General features: G+C 58.4%; 1 protein-coding gene across 5 annotated transcripts in view; it reads right to left on the bottom strand.

The window, feature by feature from the left end:
* The window catches only part of SUMF1 (sulfatase modifying factor 1), a 29,665-nt gene that overhangs the window by 11,010 nt on the left and 2,342 nt on the right, over positions 1–16,313 (bottom strand). For all 5 annotated transcript variants that reach the window (XM_068157776.1, XM_068157777.1, XM_068157778.1 and 2 more), the window contains exons 2-5: positions 15,801–15,974; positions 12,164–12,238; positions 2,598–2,680; positions 559–681 (exon numbers count right to left, since the gene is read on the bottom strand). In XM_068157776.1, coding sequence (XP_068013877.1) covers positions 559–681; positions 2,598–2,680; positions 12,164–12,238; positions 15,801–15,974 — 455 coding nt within the window. The remainder of the gene's footprint in view (positions 1–558; positions 682–2,597; positions 2,681–12,163; positions 12,239–15,800; positions 15,975–16,313) is intronic.

Raw genomic sequence — 16,313 nt, 5'->3', positions numbered from 1 at the left:
ACAACTTTCTCCTCCTCTCCAGATGGAGCCTCCTGGGCTCCAGTCTGTGCCCCCTGCCCCTTGTGCTGCCCCTGGGCACCACTGAGCAGAGCCTGGCCCCAGCCTCTTGCCCCCCACAGCTCCTTCAGCTCTTGCTGAGCATTGCTCAGCTGCCCTCTGGGGCTGCTCTTCTCTAGGCTCAACAGCCCCAGGTTGGAGACAGGATGGAGAAGACCCAAGTCTGTTACTCCTCTTGTGTTCACCTCTTCCCCAAGCACACTCAGATATGGATCCATTGTCCCCACAGCTGCTGGGCAGTGATGTGGTGAAGTCACTTAAGCTCTTTTGCACTTCTTTGAGCCTGGGCACTAAGCTCCTTCCCTGCACCTTTCACCTCCTGCAGCAGCAGTCCTGGGGCACAGCACTCTGTCACCTCTCCTGCCCCCTCCCCTCACTCAGATTACAACAGACAGGGAAATTCCCTGCCCTGGGGGCCTCTGCCCAGAGTCAGGCAGTGCTGTACCCAGTGCAGAAGTCAGCAGTGCTGAGCAGTGCCAGGGCCAGGGCTGTGCCAGGTACCTGTTCTCCAGGCCCCCTCGACAGCTGTACTCCCACTCCGCCTCCGTGGGCAGTCGCTTCCCTGCCCACCTGCAGAACGCCACAGCATCATTCCAGGAGACATGGAGGACTGGATGGTTCATCCTGGGGCACAAAGGAGACAGCATGAGGGCACCAGCAGAGGCAGGCAGTCTCACAGCTGCACAGCAGAAGCTCCTGCAGAGGCAGCCACACAGGGCTGTGAGGACGTTCCACAGCTCAGCCCCAGCTGCACCAGGCCTGGGACTGCTGCCACAGGAGGAGACACTGAGAGCCAGGCAGCAAGGTGCTGCAGGGAAATGCAGCAGCAGGCAGCAGCAAGGAAGAGAAAACTCACTCTAGAGAGCTGTAAGTAAAAGCATGAGAGACAGAGACAAGTCTGGCATGAGGAGGACACAGAGAGGGAGTTCAGAGGAGACCACAGAGGTGATCCCAGGGCTGGAGCAGCTCTGCCCTGAGCACAGGCTGAGGGAGCTGGGGCTGTGCAGCCTGGGGAGGAGAAGGCTCCAGGGGCACCTCAGAGCTGCTGCCAGGACCTGAAGGGATCCTGCAGGAAGGCTGCAGAGAGACTTTTCCTGAGGGGGTCTGGAGACAAGGCAAGGAGGAATGGTTTGGAGCTGAGGCAGAGCAGGGTTAGAGTGGAGCTGAGGATGAGCAAGATCCTTCTGACAAGCCTCTGCCAGCCCAAGATACTTCAAGAGCTGAAGCTGTTAGTCCAGAAGATGCTGAGGACCTCCTAAGCTCTTCTCTCCTGCCTCACTGAAGCAGGCTGTGGGACACTGCCATGTGGAAGATGGGCAGCAGCTGTCTGGGCTCAGCCTGCCCCACACCTGCACAGGACCAGACTTGCCTGGCAGGTTTCCAGCCCTCTCCTGCTGGCTGTGGCCTCAATTCCTGCCTCCCCCTAACACCACCTCCCTCTCCTCTCTCTATTTTTGCCTCAGATAATTCTTCCACTGCCCTTGGAGAACAGACAACAGACTTGTTACTGAGCACTTCACCACCAGAGGAGGTTACACTAACACAGCCCTGGCCTCAGAGGACTCAAAACCATGCCAGCACCTACTAGATCTAGGCTAGAGAGTCTGACTTCCTCTCCACAGGAGTTCTGAAACTTTAACTAGAGTAAGGCAGCCAGAGCCAGCTTCAGGGACAGGAGTGCAGGCAGAGAAAGAGCTGCAATGGAAGAGGTCTCTCAGCACTGGGGAGGCCACAGCTCAAATCCTGGGGTCAGTTTTGGGCCCCTCACTCCAAGAAGGACCTTGAGGGACTGGAGCAGGGCCAGAGAAGGGAACAAAGCTGGGGAAGGGTCTGGAGAGCAGGGCTGGGGAGGAGGAGCTGAGGCAGCTGGGGGTATGCAGCCTGGAGGAGGCTGAGGGAGACCTCCTTGCTCTCTGCAGCTCCCTGAGAGGAGGCTGCAGCCAGGTGAGGGTTAGCCTCTTGTCCCTAGCATCAGGTGACAGAAGGAGAGGAAATGGCCTGAAACTGTGCCACCTCCCACCAGCACAGGCTGCTCAGGGCCTCACCCAGCCTGGCCTTCCACACCTCCAGGGAGGGGACAGCCACAGCCTCCCTGGGCAGCCTGTGCCAGTGTCTCCCCACCCTCACTCTCAAGAATTTCTTCCTCATCTCCACTCTCAGTCTCCCCTCTCCCAGCTCAAAGCCATTGCCCCTTGCCCTGTCCCTCCCAGCCCTGGTCCCAAGTCCCTCCCCAGCTCCCCTGGAGCCCCTTCAGGCACTGGAAGGCTGCTCTGAGCCTCCCTGGAGCCTTCTCCTCTCCAGGCTGAGAAATTGTTCCAGTGTTCTCCCTCAGGTGGGCCATGCTCACAACCTTCTTGGGATGGTGCAAGACCACTGAGCACACTGAACAGTGCAGGTAACAGAGCAGGGGAGGGGGAAGCAGCCACAGCAGCAAACAGGCACCTGCCTGAAAGCCTCTGCCCTGCAGCCCCACTCCTGCAGTGAGCTTACAGAGGTACTTGCAAGCACTGTGCTTAACTGAGTGGTAGTTTATGACTTACCTGTTGGAGATGCTAGAGTCAGGGCCCTCAGGGTGCTTCCAGTTGGCTCCCTTCACAGGCAGCCACCAAGGAGCAGCAGCAACCTGAACAGGAACAAGGATTTCAATCCCCAGCTGAAGGCCATTCTGAAGAAGCACCAGGAGGCTGCAAAGCTTTCACCCAGAGCTCATGCAGCCAACTCATGAACTGCTTTGGGTGGGAAGGGACCTTAGAGATCATCCAGCTCCAGCACCCTGCCACCTCCCACCAGCCCAGGCTGCTCCAGGCCTCATCCAGCCTGGCCTTGACCACCCCCAGGCAGGGCACAGCCACAGCCTCCCTGGGCAGCCTGTGCCAGGCTCTCCCCAGCCTCACTGCAGAGAACTTCTTCCTAATGCCTCATCTAGACCCAGCTCCTTGCAGTTTGCAGCCATCACCTCTTGTCCTGTCACTCCTACAAGCCAAGGGGATTTAGCCATGTTACAACCCCAGGGGAAAGCCCAAGCTGCAGAGGAGCACACAGGAAAATACTACCCCAGAAGAACCCAAGAGGGAGAGCAAATCCTGAGCTCTTCTCTGAAGTCCTGCCTCAGGCTGCCTCTCCTTCCCTCTTTGGCTCACCAGAGACCATCTGGAACACAACAGGCTCACTTCTCTCACCTGAAGGTCTGACACAAGGCACAGGCTGTTCTCTTGGGGTTGGTCAGCCTGAACAGAAGGCTCCAGGGGCACCTCAGAGCTGCCTTCCAATACCTGAAGGGATCCTGCAGGGAGGCTGCACAGGGACTTCTCCTGAGGGGGTCTGGAGCCAGGCCAAGGAGGAAGGGTTTGGAGCTGAGGCAGAGCAGGGTTAGACTGGGGCTGAGGAAGAAGTCCTTCAGTGTGAGGCTGCTGAGCCTCTGGCCCAGGCTGCCCAGGGAGGCTGTGGCTGCCTCCTGCCTGGGGGTGCTCAAGGCCAGGCTGGATGAGGCCTCAGCAGCTGAGTGTAGCTGGGAGGTGTCCCTGGGCATGGCAGGCAGGTTGGAGGAGCTGAGCTCTGAGCTAAGCCAGCCAGATGCCATCCTGCCAGAGGGTCAAACCCAGCACCTGGCCACATGTTTGCTTTCCAGCTCATTAACTGAGGAAGTTCAGTTTCAATTGTTTGCTGTCAGCTTCCAGAAGGTGGAGACAGGAGAGCCCTAGAAGTGGAGTGAGGCCTCTTCATTTGCAGTTGGCTGGCTGGGCAGCATGGAGCAGGCAAAGCACTCTCCCCATGCAGCCATGCAGTGCTGCCCTCCAACCAAAGGCACAGAGCTGGTTCTGCCATGCCAAGGACTTCTTCCTGGAATCAATTCATCAGGATTTCTTCTCCTCAGCTCCTCTCCAAGCCAAGCAGGGTCAGAGCACACAGCACTGAGCTACTCTGCTCTGAGTCAGAGATGCTTTTCTGAGCAGAGGCTTTCAGAGAACTGGAGATGAGGAAGAGATTCTGGACAGTGAGGCTGGGGAGAGCCTGGCACAGGCTGCCCAGGGAGGCTGTGGCTGTCCCCTCCCTGGAGGTGTTCAGGGCCAGGCTGGATGAGGCCCTGAGCAGCCTGGGCTGGGGGGAGGTGTCCCTGCCCATGGCAGGGGCTGGAGCTGGCTGAGCTTTGAGCTCCCTTCCAACCCAACCACTCTGTGACTCTATGAAAACTGAGGCAGAAACCCTGGTGCCAGCCACCCAGAGTGGTTCCATTCCAGCTGTCTGAGTGCTTGCTTCCCAAACACTCCTGCTGCAGAGAGCATCTCCACAACTGGCAGCAGCCTTCCAGCACCTGAGGGGGTCTGCAGGGAGGCTGCTCCTGGAGGCCTGTGCTGGTGGGAGCAGGGGCAATGGTTTGGGGTTAGAGGGGAGTGGGTTTGGGTTGGATGTTAGGAACAAGCTCTGCACCAGGAGTGCTGGAGCACTGCAGCAGGCTGCCCAGGGAGGCAGTTGAGTGCTGGAGACATTAAAGAGATGCACCAAGGCAACCCAGCTGTGCCCTACCAGCTCCCATCACAGCTTTTCACTCTTCTCCCATCACCAGGCAGGGCTTTAGCCTCCAGGACACACACCTGGGCACCTTCCCTAAAAGCTGAGTGTAAACCAATAGCAACCCCAGGCTGCAGCTGGGAGCTGCTGACTTCAGCTCAGCTGAGGAGCCCCCAGGTCTGTGTGAGCTCCAGGCAGGAGTGCTGGGATCCCTAACGATGCTGCAGGCCTCCCCCAGGCTGGGAACCATCCCCAGGCAGGCTGCTGCTGCTCTCTCTTCCAAGGAGAGCTCCCTGAGCACATCAGGCAAGACCACCACCCAGCTCTGGCTCAGAGGCTAACACAGCCACTGACAACCTCACCACCAGGAGAGACCCTGCCCCTCCAACAATCAGGAGCAACCTTGGACCTCTTACTGGAGAGCAGCTCAGCTGCTCACAGATGGGATCCAGACTCAAGGATGGGATCTGGGATCTCTGTTCCCAGGGACACTCAACTCCCCCAGCACTACAGCTTCAGAGTGCCCAAGCTACTAACCAGCTGCTGCAGGCAGCAGCCTCACAAGGAGTCTGATTTAACCAAAGCCTTCTCTGTTTCAAGCTTTAACCTTTCATCTGTCCTCAAGAAGGGGCAGAAATCCCAGGGCAGAACCTCACAGCTCTCCCAGGAGAGGGAAAAGCAGCAGCAGTGTCTCCATCAGTCCAGAGGCTCACAGCAATGAAACCTTTCCCATCCTGATGGCTCCTGAGCACAGCACAGTTGTGTCAGTGAAGCAACTGGATGCAAACCCAAAGCAAAGCCTCTGCAGGAGCCTGCAAGGCCTTGGACTGCTGACTGCTGGCAAACACTGGTGTGAAGCAGAAGCAAAGCCCAGCTGCTTGCAGTCAGAGCAGCAGAGGCTCTGCACGACAGCACCAAGCATGCCCAGCTCCTGCCTCTGCTGAGCTGCTCTCCAAGTGCCTGCCAGCCCCTGCAGAGCACCCAGCTGCACAGCCCCAGGGACTGGCTTGGAAGGGACCCCACAGACCATCTGCTCCAACCTCCCCACCATGCCCAGGGACACCTCTCAACCAGGCTCAGCTGCTCAGGGCCTCATCCAGCCTGGCCTGGAACACCCCCAGGCAGGAGGCAGCCACAGCCTCCCTGGGCAGCCTGGGCCAGAGTCTCACCTCCCTCACACTGAAGAACTTCTTCCTCAGCTCCAGTCCAACCCTGCTCTCCTTCAGCTTCAAACCTTTTCCCCTTCTCCTGTCTCCAGACACCCTCAGAAGTCTCTCTGCAGCCTGCCTGCAGGATCCCTTCTGGTATGCAAAGGTCCCTTCATGGTGGAAGGGACTTTACAAACCATCCAGCTCCAGCTCCTGCCATGGGCAGGGACCTCTCCCACCAGCACAGCTTGCCCAAGGCCTCATCCAGCCTGGCCTGGAACACCTGCAGGGAGGGGACAGCCACAGCCTCCCTGGGCAGCCTGGGCCAGGCTCTCCCCAGCCTCACTGTCCACAATCTCTTCCTCATCTCCAGACTAAATCTCCCCTCTTCCAGCTTCAATCTAGTCCCTCTCATCCTAGCACTCCAGGCCCCTGTAGAAGTCCCTTCCTGGCTTTCTTGCAGCCCCCCTTCTTCAGAGAAGTTGCACAGAGAGCAGCAGGAGAGTGGCCCCAGTGGCAGGCTCCTCACAGCCTTCAACAGTGACCTGGAAACCTGCCCAGCCAGCCCCTGCCCCCAGCCAGCAGGCACCAAGGGCAGAAAGTTGGGCACCTGAGAGCTGCACTCCTGGCCAGACAACTTCTCACAAGTCTTTTAAGCTTTTAATTGCTCTAATCTAATTAGTGGAAGAGCTAATTAGACAGAGATTACAGCAGCACAGTTACTACAGCCAAGCCCTCCCTTGCCACTAATGAGCTTAGTTCCTGTCACAGTGCTCAGCCTCCCCCTGCCTCACTCCAGGCTCTGCTCTGTGCACTGCCAAGGGATCCACTCAGCACAGGCTGCTGGGGAGGCCTGCAGGAGGCCCCAGCTGGGACCTCTGCAAGGCCTTGGAGTGGTGGGCAGGGCAAGAGGGAATGGACTGAAGCCTGGAGAGGAGACTGAGACTGGAGAGGAGGAAGGAACTCTTGAGGGTGAGGCTGGGGAGAGCCTGGCACAGGCTGCCCAGGGAGGCTGTGGCTGTCCCCTCCCTGGAGGTGCTCAGGGCCAGGCTGGATGAGGCCTGGAGCTGTCCCTGCCCATGGCAGGGGGCTGGAGCTGGCTGATCCTTAGGATCCCTCCCAACCCAAACCCATTCCATGCATCCTGGGTCTGTCCCTCAGGAGCAGAGGGCCACACAGCTGCCCTACAAGCTTCACACAGCTGCTGGGTGCAGGAGGAGCAAAGCACAGTTTGGAGGCAGAGCAGCTCAGGGCTTGGTTGGGTCTGACCCAGCTGGGATTGGGCAGCTCTCTGCTCCAGGCTTAACCTTTCAGAGCCCACTGTGGTGCTCAGCACAAGCTCAGAGCAGAGTGAAGAGGAGAGGACACCCAGGGGAGCAGTGGGAAGGTCCTCCCAGCTAATTCCAGCCTACCAGCTTCCCACTCAGCTGAGAGCAGTGCAGCTCCCAGCCTCCCCCCCAGGCACAGCACTCCAAGGCTGCAGGCTTCATCCCTCCTTTGCAGGCAGGCTGGGATGTGCCTCCTCTCACTGAACAGGAGTCCAGCACTGCTCTGCTTCCCTTGGAGCTCTGTTCCCAACACCTCTCACCACTTCCAGGGCAGAGACCTCTCTCCCACCTTCCCCAGGCAGCTCCAAGCACTCCCCAGCCCAGCCCCTCACTGACAGTGCCCACTCTGCCAGGAGGTGGCTGGCACTAACCTCCCCCTGCTTGCAGGGGTGCACCACAGCTGGCAACAGGTGGCTCCAGGGCTGGGACCAGCAGTCAGCAGTCCCAGTGCCAAGCAGCAGCTGCTGGCACCACCTTTGTGGAGCCCTGCTGTGGGTCAGAGAGGGGAATCAGCAGAGGGCAGACACAGCTCAGCCCCACTCTCACCCACACCACATCCCACCCCCAGGGGCAGTTTCAAGCAGGGCAGAGCTGTGCAGGGTCCCCACTTGAGTCTAGAGCCCTCTGGCAGCACCAGGAGAGCCCTCTGGCAGAGGCAGGCTGCCTGCTCAGCTGTGCCAGCCTGCAGCTCTGCTTCTCCTTTTGATCAGGGTGCCAAGAACAGCACCAACCTGCCCTGCTCTGTGTGGGACCTCATCTCTATAGCAACAGCTGGTGCTGAGGTGGGAGCAGCTGGGGCTGGCTCAGGGAGCCCCTGCAGAGCTAACAGTGTGGAGGTGAACACCACTGCAAGGCTCCAGGCAAAGCAGAGGTCACAGAATCAGAGAGCTGGGGGTTGGAGGGGGCCTTAGACATCATCTACTCCAACCTCTCAGCTGGCCTTGGCCACTCCAGGCCTCATCCAGCCTGGCCTTGACCACCTCCAGGCAGGGGACAGCCACAGCCTCCCTGGGCAGCCTGTGCCAGGCTCTCCCCAGCCTCACTCTCAGGCTCCCCTCTCCCAGCTCAGAGCCACTGTCCCCATCCTGTCCCTCCCAGCCCTTGTCCAAAGTCCCTCCCCAGCTCTCCTGGAGCCCTTCAGGTGCTGCAAGGCTGCTCTGAGGTCTCCCTGGAGCCTTCTCTTCTGCAGGCTGCACAGACCCAGCTCTCCCAGCCTGGCCCCACAGGGGAGGTGCTCAGCCCTCTGCTCAGCTTTGTGACCTCCTCTGGACCTGCTCCAGGTCCTGCTTGTGCTGAGGGCACCAGGGCTGGACACAGTGCTGCAGGTGGGGTCCCTGCCCCAGGCTCATGGCCTGCAGAGCTGTGGGTTTGTGTTTCCCTACAGACAGGGCTGAAAGCAGCACCTGGCAGCTCTGGGCTGAGCAGAGGCCCCTGGAGCACTGCTCAGCTCTGCCAGGGAGTCAACTCCATTGCCTTCTCAGACCCAAACTCCCACACCCCCTCAGGCCCCCCAGAGCACACAAAGCTGTGTGCCTTGGAGCTCCTCACTGCAGAGCTGATCTGGCCTAGAAGCCAGAATTCATTTTGCTGTCCCCCCCAGGGCAGGCAGCAGAAGGTGGCTGCCACTCCCAGCCAGCAGCTCTGACTCAGGCTCTCCTCCAGCCTGGCTAAGTGCTGCCCTGTTTACCCTTGGCATGGCAGCTGCACAGCAGGAGGAACCCTTGCAAGAGCTCTCAGACCCTCAGCACCTCCTCCTCTCACAGACACAGTCCCTGTGCTCTCTGCTCTGGGATGCAGCCCAAGAGTGTCTGGCAGTGGCAGGGGAGGAGAGCAGCAGGCAGGCACCTGCCCCTCTCTACTGCCTGCAGGAGAGCAGCAAAGTCCCTGCACCAGAAGGAGAGAAGCAGAATCTCTGCCTCCTGAGCTCTTCCCCTTCCCCAAGCTCTCTTGCAGGAGAGCTGCCCCTGGGTGCCAAGCTGGTGGCAGTTCCAGGCTGTGTGCCCCCCAGGACAGCTCAGCCAAGGGCCAGGCACCCAAGCAAGGCCATCCTGGCTCAGCTGTCCCACAGCACCAAGAGCTCTTTGCTCTGATCTGCAAGCCTGAGGGGGGATTGGAGTGCCTGAAGCTACCAGAACTTGTTAAGCCCACACACAACCTGCTGCTCTGAGAGGCCTTCCACCCTCACCCCAGGAAAACCCTCTGGGGTTACAACAGCTCCTGGCCACCTCCAGCAGCCTCAGCTGTGGCAGTGCCACCTCTGCCACCTTCCCAAGGCAAGCTGAGAGGCCCCAGCTACAGCTGCAGCTCCCAGCAGGCTGGAACAATTCAGCCACTGGCTGCTCCACCCCTCTTTGCTGCTTCCCTTCCAGAGGAGGCTCAGCTCCAGCCTGTGTTCCTGTGCAGTGGCTATCTGGGAGCCCACCTCAGCCCCAGGAAATGCACACCCACAGCTCCAACAATTATTCTGTGTGCTAAGCTCTCATCAGCCCCACCTCACTGCTGCCTTGCTGGCTGCTTCCTCTGAGGGCCTGCAAGGCATGGGCCTGGGTCAAGAGGTGGAGATACCAAAGTGGCCCAAGAGAGCAGAACCCCACCAGGCAGAGGCTGCTCACGTGGCAGAGGAGCTGCTATGGATCCTGCAGTTGGATCTCTTCTCTTCCTCACCTTCCCCCAGCTCTTCCACTGCACATGCAGCACTGCTCCCAAAGCACATTCCTGCTGCTCTTCCCCCATGCCCACATTTGCATCTAGCTCCCTGCTGCTTCAGCTGGAGAAGAGCCTTACCAAAGCACAGCTCAGCCCAAGGAAGGATCCAGCAGCAGCCCTTTCCCATCACTGTGCTGCAGGGGGGTCAGTCCCAGCACCACACCAGTGGCTGTGTCAATGGCCATGACACAGCAGAGGCTGAGCCCTGGGGCTGTGCAGCCTGCAGCAGAGCAGCCCCAGAGGGCAGCTGAGCTCTGCTCTGCAGGAGAGAAAGGCTGGGGGCAAGGGGCTGGGGCCAGGCTCTGCTCAGTGGTGCCCAGGGACAGCACAAGGGGCAGGGGGCACAGACTGGAGCCCAGGAGCTTCCATCTGGACATGAGGAACAACTTTTGTGCTGTGAGGGTGCTGGAGCCCTGGAGCAGGCTGCCCAGGGAGCTTGTGGAGCCTCCTTCTCTGGAAACCTTCTAAGCCTGCCTGGATGCATCCCTGTGTGAGCTGCCCTTGCTGAGCTTGCTCTGGCGGGGGGGGAGGGCTGGATGATCTTCCAAGGTCCCTTCCAACCCCACAGTGTCTGTGAAACACAGCAGAGCTTTGTAAAGCAGCAGCCAAAAGGACCAGGCTGGGCTCCACTCCAGCCCTCTGGCAGAGCTGTTAGCATTACAGCCAAGGCTGTGAAATTTGGCTGACACACCCAGGGAAGTGGCTCCCAACTCTGAGTGCTTGTGCACACAGCCAAGCCTGGGCCTACAGCAGGCTCCAGGGGCACCTCAGAGCTGCCTTCCAACAGCTGAAGGGATCCTGCAGGGAGGCTGCAGAGAGACTGCTCCTAAGGGGGTCTGGAGCCAGGCCAAGGGGGAATGGTTTGGAGCTGAGGCAGAGCAGGGTCAGAGTGGAGCTGAGGAAGAGGTTCTGCAGTTTGAGGGTGGTGAGGCTCTGGCCCAGGCTGCCCAGGGAGGCTGTGGCTGCCTCCTGCCTCAAGGCCAGGTTGGATGAGGCCTTGGACAAGCAAGTCCACTTGAGAGGCATCCCTGCCCATGGCCTGATCTCCAGGAGCTCCCTCCAACCCAACCCATTCTCTGGTTCTTTGTCAGCAGAAACAATAATCCTCTCACCTGCAGCTGGCCCCTGGGTCAGAGGGTGTGCAGAAGTAAACTCTTGTTAACCAAGAGCAGTGATGTCCTCCTGGCCTGGCCCACCTCAGCAGCAGGCCATCAAAGGGGAACAAGGAAGGCTGTGCTCCTCTGGAGGTGCAGTTTTGCCTCACACTTCCTCATGTCTAACTGAACTCTTGCCAGAAGATGGAGTTTCAGTCCTGCTACTACCTCCTCCCTGCCTTGTCTGCACCCTGCTTCCCTCTCTTGTTTCAGGCCCTGCTGGTTTCACTGAGCTGAAACACCATGAACCCAAAGCAGCACAGAACTTCCCATCCAGAGTGAGTGCAGCCTGGGAGCACAGCCCCTGCACCCTCCCCACACCAGCCACACCAGCCAGCTGCTCTGCTGAGAGCTCTGGCAGTGTGCTCAGACCTGAGGGTAATCCTGATGGCAGGGGACCTCAGCAGGTCCTTCTGCCCAAACTTCTGCTGCAAGCAGACAGATTCACCCAGCAGGTGACAAGAAATAATCTGCTTACCCCCAGGAGCTGGGAGGTTAAGGAGGTGAATGCAGCCTGAGCAAGGCTCAGGCACACTGCTACCAGCAGAGGAGGCACAGGGGCCAGAGCAGCAGACAGAACCATTCAACTGCCTGGCCTGCAAAAGCTCTCTAAGCTCATCCAAGTCCAAGCATTCTCTATCTCAGCTGTCTGGGGCTGAGCCATGGCCCTCAGCACCACACCTCTGCCTCTGAAACACCTCCAGGGGTGGGGATGCCAGCAGCTCCCTGAGCAGCCTGTGCCAGTGTTGAGAACCTTTTCAGTGAAGCAATTTCCTCTGCTGCCCAACCTCAGCCCCTCCTGCTGCAAGCTCAGGCCATGTCCTCTCATCCTGAGCTTCCTGCTTGTGAGAGGAGCCCAACCCCCACCTCACTCCAGCCTCCTCTCAGGGAGCTATAGAGGGCAGGGAGGTCTCCCTCAGCCTCCTCTGCTCCAGGCTGCACACCCCCAGCTCCCTCAGCTGCTCCTCCCCAGCCCTGCTCTCCAGACCCTTCCCCAGCTTCCTTGCCCTTCTCTGGACCTGCTCCAGCCTCTCAATGTCCTTCTTGTAGCCAGAGCCCAAAGCTGAGCTCAGAACTCAAGCCATGGCCTCACCAGTGCTGAGTAAGGAGACAATTACTTCCCTGCTCCTGCTGGCCCATGAGGGAGTCTCTCATTCTGGACCCCTCCACACCCCCCACATCTGTGCCCAGCTGTGGACCATGCCCCAGCTCAGATCTCCCCCAGTGATGCCAGGGAGGTTTTACCCTGCTGGTTACTCACTGCCTGGTGGATGTCAGCCTTCACCTCTTCACTCAGCATTCCCTCAAACACAAAGGAGTCACCAAACTTCTCTGCCTGTGGAAAGAGAACTCAGCTTCATCATCACAGGAAGGTTCTTCTCCCAGGGCCCCTCCAGCAGCCCAGGGGCTTCCAGCAGAAGCCTCAGGTCTCTTTCAAGGGAGCAGCAGTGGCAACTGGCTCTCTGGATGGCTTTCCTCTTCAGCAGCCCCTGCCCAGCTGGCAGCTCACAGTGCTGCTGCAAACAGCTTTACAGAATCCCCAAGGCTGGAAGAGACCTCAAAGATCACCAAGTGCATCCTGTCACCACAGGGCCCTGACTAAAGCATGGCACCCAGTGCTTTTGGTAGTGAAGAATGCAGCCCTGCTGGTCCCTGCTGCCTCCAGGTGCTGCATTCACTGCTCCAGCCTTCAAGGGCATGGCTCATTGCTCTGCCTTCTCCTTTTTCCCCTGGGAACTCACAATAAGAGACTTCAACCTTGTCACTTGCTGCTCCACCACCACCTGCACTGCTGTAGAGAGCTGTCACAACAGCAATAGTTGAGCTCAAAGGAACCCAGCCATTACACCTGGCATGACAGACAGCCCAAGGCAGCAAACCCCACAGCTAATGTCAGTGAAGACACAGGGCCAGCAGGAGGGTTCTTTGTTTCCCTCTTGCTGAGGGGAATTGATCTAGCAGGGAAGTCAAAACATCCTGGCAGAGCTCAGCACTTTTGCCCTGTAAGCATTCAGAGGCTGAGTGATCCCCACCAGCTGCTTCTGCATGCTCAGACCTCTGCAAGGAGCAGAGCTGGGAAGGAGAAGCACAGGTACCACTCCCATGGCAAGGTCTGAGCAGCTGCCTGCAACCCCTCTGTGGTCTGTTGCAGAAAAGAGAGAGGCAAAAAGAAACAGCACTTAGTGTTCAGAGACTCATGGAATGGGCTGGGAGGGACCTGAAAGCTCAGCCAGCTCCAGCCCCCTGCCATGGGCAGGGACCCCTCCCACCAGCCCAGGCTGCTCCAGGCCTCATCCAGCCTGGTCCTGAACACCTCCAGGGAGGGGGCAGCCACAGCCTCCCAGGGCAGCCTGTGCCAGGCTCTCCCTCACTGGATAGAATGTCTTCCTCCAGTCTCAATCTCCCCTCCCCCAGCTTCAATCACTTGCCCCTTGGCCTGTCACAAGCAGCCCTTGTAGAGGATTTCCTCCCCTCACCTGCCCAGTCTCAAAGCCCAGGCAGTGCCACAAACAAGGTTAGCAAAGAGAAGAAGAAACAAGTTCCTTTTTGTGACCCCCTGCTGCCCAGTGTGAAAGACTGAGGCCTGGAGCAGCTCTGCTGGGAGCACAGTGAGGGAGCTGGGGCTGTGCAGCCTGCAGGGGAGATGAGCCCAGGGGGACCTCAGAGCTGCTGCCAGCACCTGAAGGGATCCTGCAGGAAGGCTGCAGAGAGACTTTTCCTGAGGGGGTCTGGAGCCAGGGCAAGGGGGAATGGTCTGAAGCTGAGGTAGAGCAGGGTCAGAGTGGAGCTGAGGAAGAAGTTCTTCAGCAGGAGGGAGCTGAGCCTCTGGCCCAGGCTGCCCAGGGAGGCTGTGGCTGCCTCCTCCCTGGGGGTGTTCAAAGCCAGGTTGGATGAGGCCTTGAGCAGCTGAATGTAGCCAAGAGGTGTCCCTGCCCATGGCAGATGGGATGCAGTAGATGATCTCTGAGGTCCTTTCCAGCCTGATCATCCCAAAGTGTCCCAGATCTCAGTCTCACCACCTCCACCAAGTGTTAAAACCCATTTTTGGTTCCACCAGCTGGCTGGAGGTTTGTTTTGCTTCACCTTTCCAGTTAATTTCAGGTTTCAGCTGCCCCTGGAGCTCAGTGGAGTCCTCAGCAGAAGCAAACTTGGCTCTGGTTGCCCACAGCAAGCAAGCAGGACATTGTTTCACCACACAAACCCCAGCTCAGCTGCACCCCTCACAACAGAGCCCTGCAGAATCTCTGCTCTTTACTCCTGAGCTTATTTTTTCCAGCTTGAAAGGGGGCCCTGCAGGAGGGGGGAGAGGGAAAAGTGCAAGTGGAACACCCAAACTCTACCAGCACCTTGGAACAGGCTGCAGCAAAGCTGCTTCCAGAAGCTGGGTGCAACAAGTGAGCCCTGCTCGAACTCCAGGCTGTTAGGCAACCCTGTTGCATAACTACTGAGCTAAGCACTTCCAAACAGAGAGTGCCACAGAGAAGAGCCTTCAGCCCACCAGAAGGAGCCTGGCTTCCAGATGAGCTGCAGTTCATCAAGTGAATTCCCAGTGGCTCCTCTGAGACCTGCTCAGTGCTGAGGCTTTTCTTTGCCTCCAGGCAGCTGTCAGGCTGCACAAGAGCAGCGTAGGAGCACTCAGCTGTCAGGGAGGATCACAGCCTCAGGCTTCTTTCCTGGAAGAACCTCAACAGATTCCTTCTGAGCCTATTGTTCCCAGGAAGAGGCAGAAAGCTATGATTAGCCTTGCTCTTATGTCTTCTTCTGACAGCAGGGCTCTGTGCTGCTCAGCTCATCTGTGAGCTGTGCTGAGCAAGCCTGCAGAGTCCTCACCCACCCCAGGCTTCACATCCCTTCTGCCTCCACAAGGAGCTGACACCACAGTTGTACACTCACAGAGGGGAGCCAAAGCTAAAAGCACACCCCCAGAGCCAGAAACCAAACCAAACAACCCCCCAGTCCTGCACAGACACGTTCAGCCATCTGGGAGTTTCACCCAGGCTGCCTCAGCACAGGGGAAGAGGAGTTCAGGGATCCTGAATATTGGATCAGGATCAAGTTGCATCCCAGGCTGCAGCCAGAGCAGTGTGGGCAGCAGGGCAAGAGAGGGGATCCTGCCCCTTGGCTCTGCTCTGCTGAGATCTCACCTCCAATACTGCCTCCAGTTCTGGTGTCCCCACAAGGAGGACAGAGAGCTGCTGGAGAGAGGCCAGAGGAGGCCACAGAGATGATCCAAGGGCTGGAGCAGCTCTGCTGAAGCTGGGCTTGTTCAGCCTGGAGAAGGGAAGACTCCAGGAGGACCTCAGAGCTGCCTGCCAATAGCAGGGTGTCCCTGCCCATGGCAGGGGGGTTGGAACTAGATGATCCTTGTGGTCCCTTCCAACCCTGAATGAAACTATGAAACTATGAAATAGCTGAAGGGATCCTGCAGGAAGGCTGCAGAGAGACTTTTCCTGAAGGTGTCTGGAGACAGGGCAAGGAAGAGGGAGAGCTGAGGAAGCAGTTCTTCAGTATGAGGGAGGTGAGACTCTGGCCCAGGCTGCCCAGGGAGGCTGTGGCTGCCTCCTGCCTGGGGGTGTTCCAGGCCAGGCTGGATGAGGCCCTGAGCAGCTGAGTCTGGTTGAGAGGTGTCCCTGCCCATGGTGGGGAGGTTGGAGGAGAGAATCTCTGAGGTCCCTTCCAACCTGAGCCACTCTGATTCTGTGATCAAAACACTTCCTAAAGTAGGAGCTTACATCTCAGCCCCTCCAGCCCCTTGAGCAGCAAGGCAATTTTCCCAGCTTCATTCCAGCATGCAAACCCAGGCCAGCTGTTGTGATGGCCTTCAGAAGAGAAAGCCCCAAGTGGCTTTTGCCAGCAGAAGGCCAGATGAGAGCAGACTGCAGATCCTCCCACCTTACCTCAGTGATGTAGCCAGTGGAGTTGACAAATGCCTCAAAGTCTTCATTGCTGACCTCATACTGATCCATGTAGAAGCTCCTCAGGTGGACTCTCCTAGCAGGCCACTCCCCATCCTGCTGTATTTCAGGCTCATCAGTGCCCATTGTGAACACTCCCCCTGGAACAGCAACCATCTGCAGGGAAAACACCACCCAAGGGGTTAGGAACATGAAGGACTGAGCAGTCTCCTCCTCCTCCCCCTCTCCTTGAGAGGTGCTTTTGCTTGGAGCAGCATTCCACTGACAAATGCAACACAACAAAAGGCCACAGTGGCCTCCTGACCACCACCTGCTTGGAAGCAAGGAGGGATGCAGCTGAACACCACTCTGGTTTGCAGCTCTTTCTACATGAAACCTGGGTCATCCCAAGCTTCTGCTGAGGCAAAAAGAAGGGGAAATGTGGTCCCTGCTGCACCTGAGAGACAAGAAACAACAAAGAAACAGCTCAGAGTCCTCTCTACTCATCCCCAGATG

The sequence above is a fragment of the Melanerpes formicivorus genome, unplaced genomic scaffold (assembly GCF_026170545.1).
Source record: "Melanerpes formicivorus ecotype bairdi unplaced genomic scaffold, bMelFor1.0.p_v2 SCAF_38, whole genome shotgun sequence".
Classification (NCBI taxonomy): Eukaryota; Metazoa; Chordata; class Aves; order Piciformes; family Picidae; genus Melanerpes; species Melanerpes formicivorus.
Note: the sequence above shows the minus strand (reverse complement) of the source record. Positions and strands in the feature narration are given on the sequence as shown.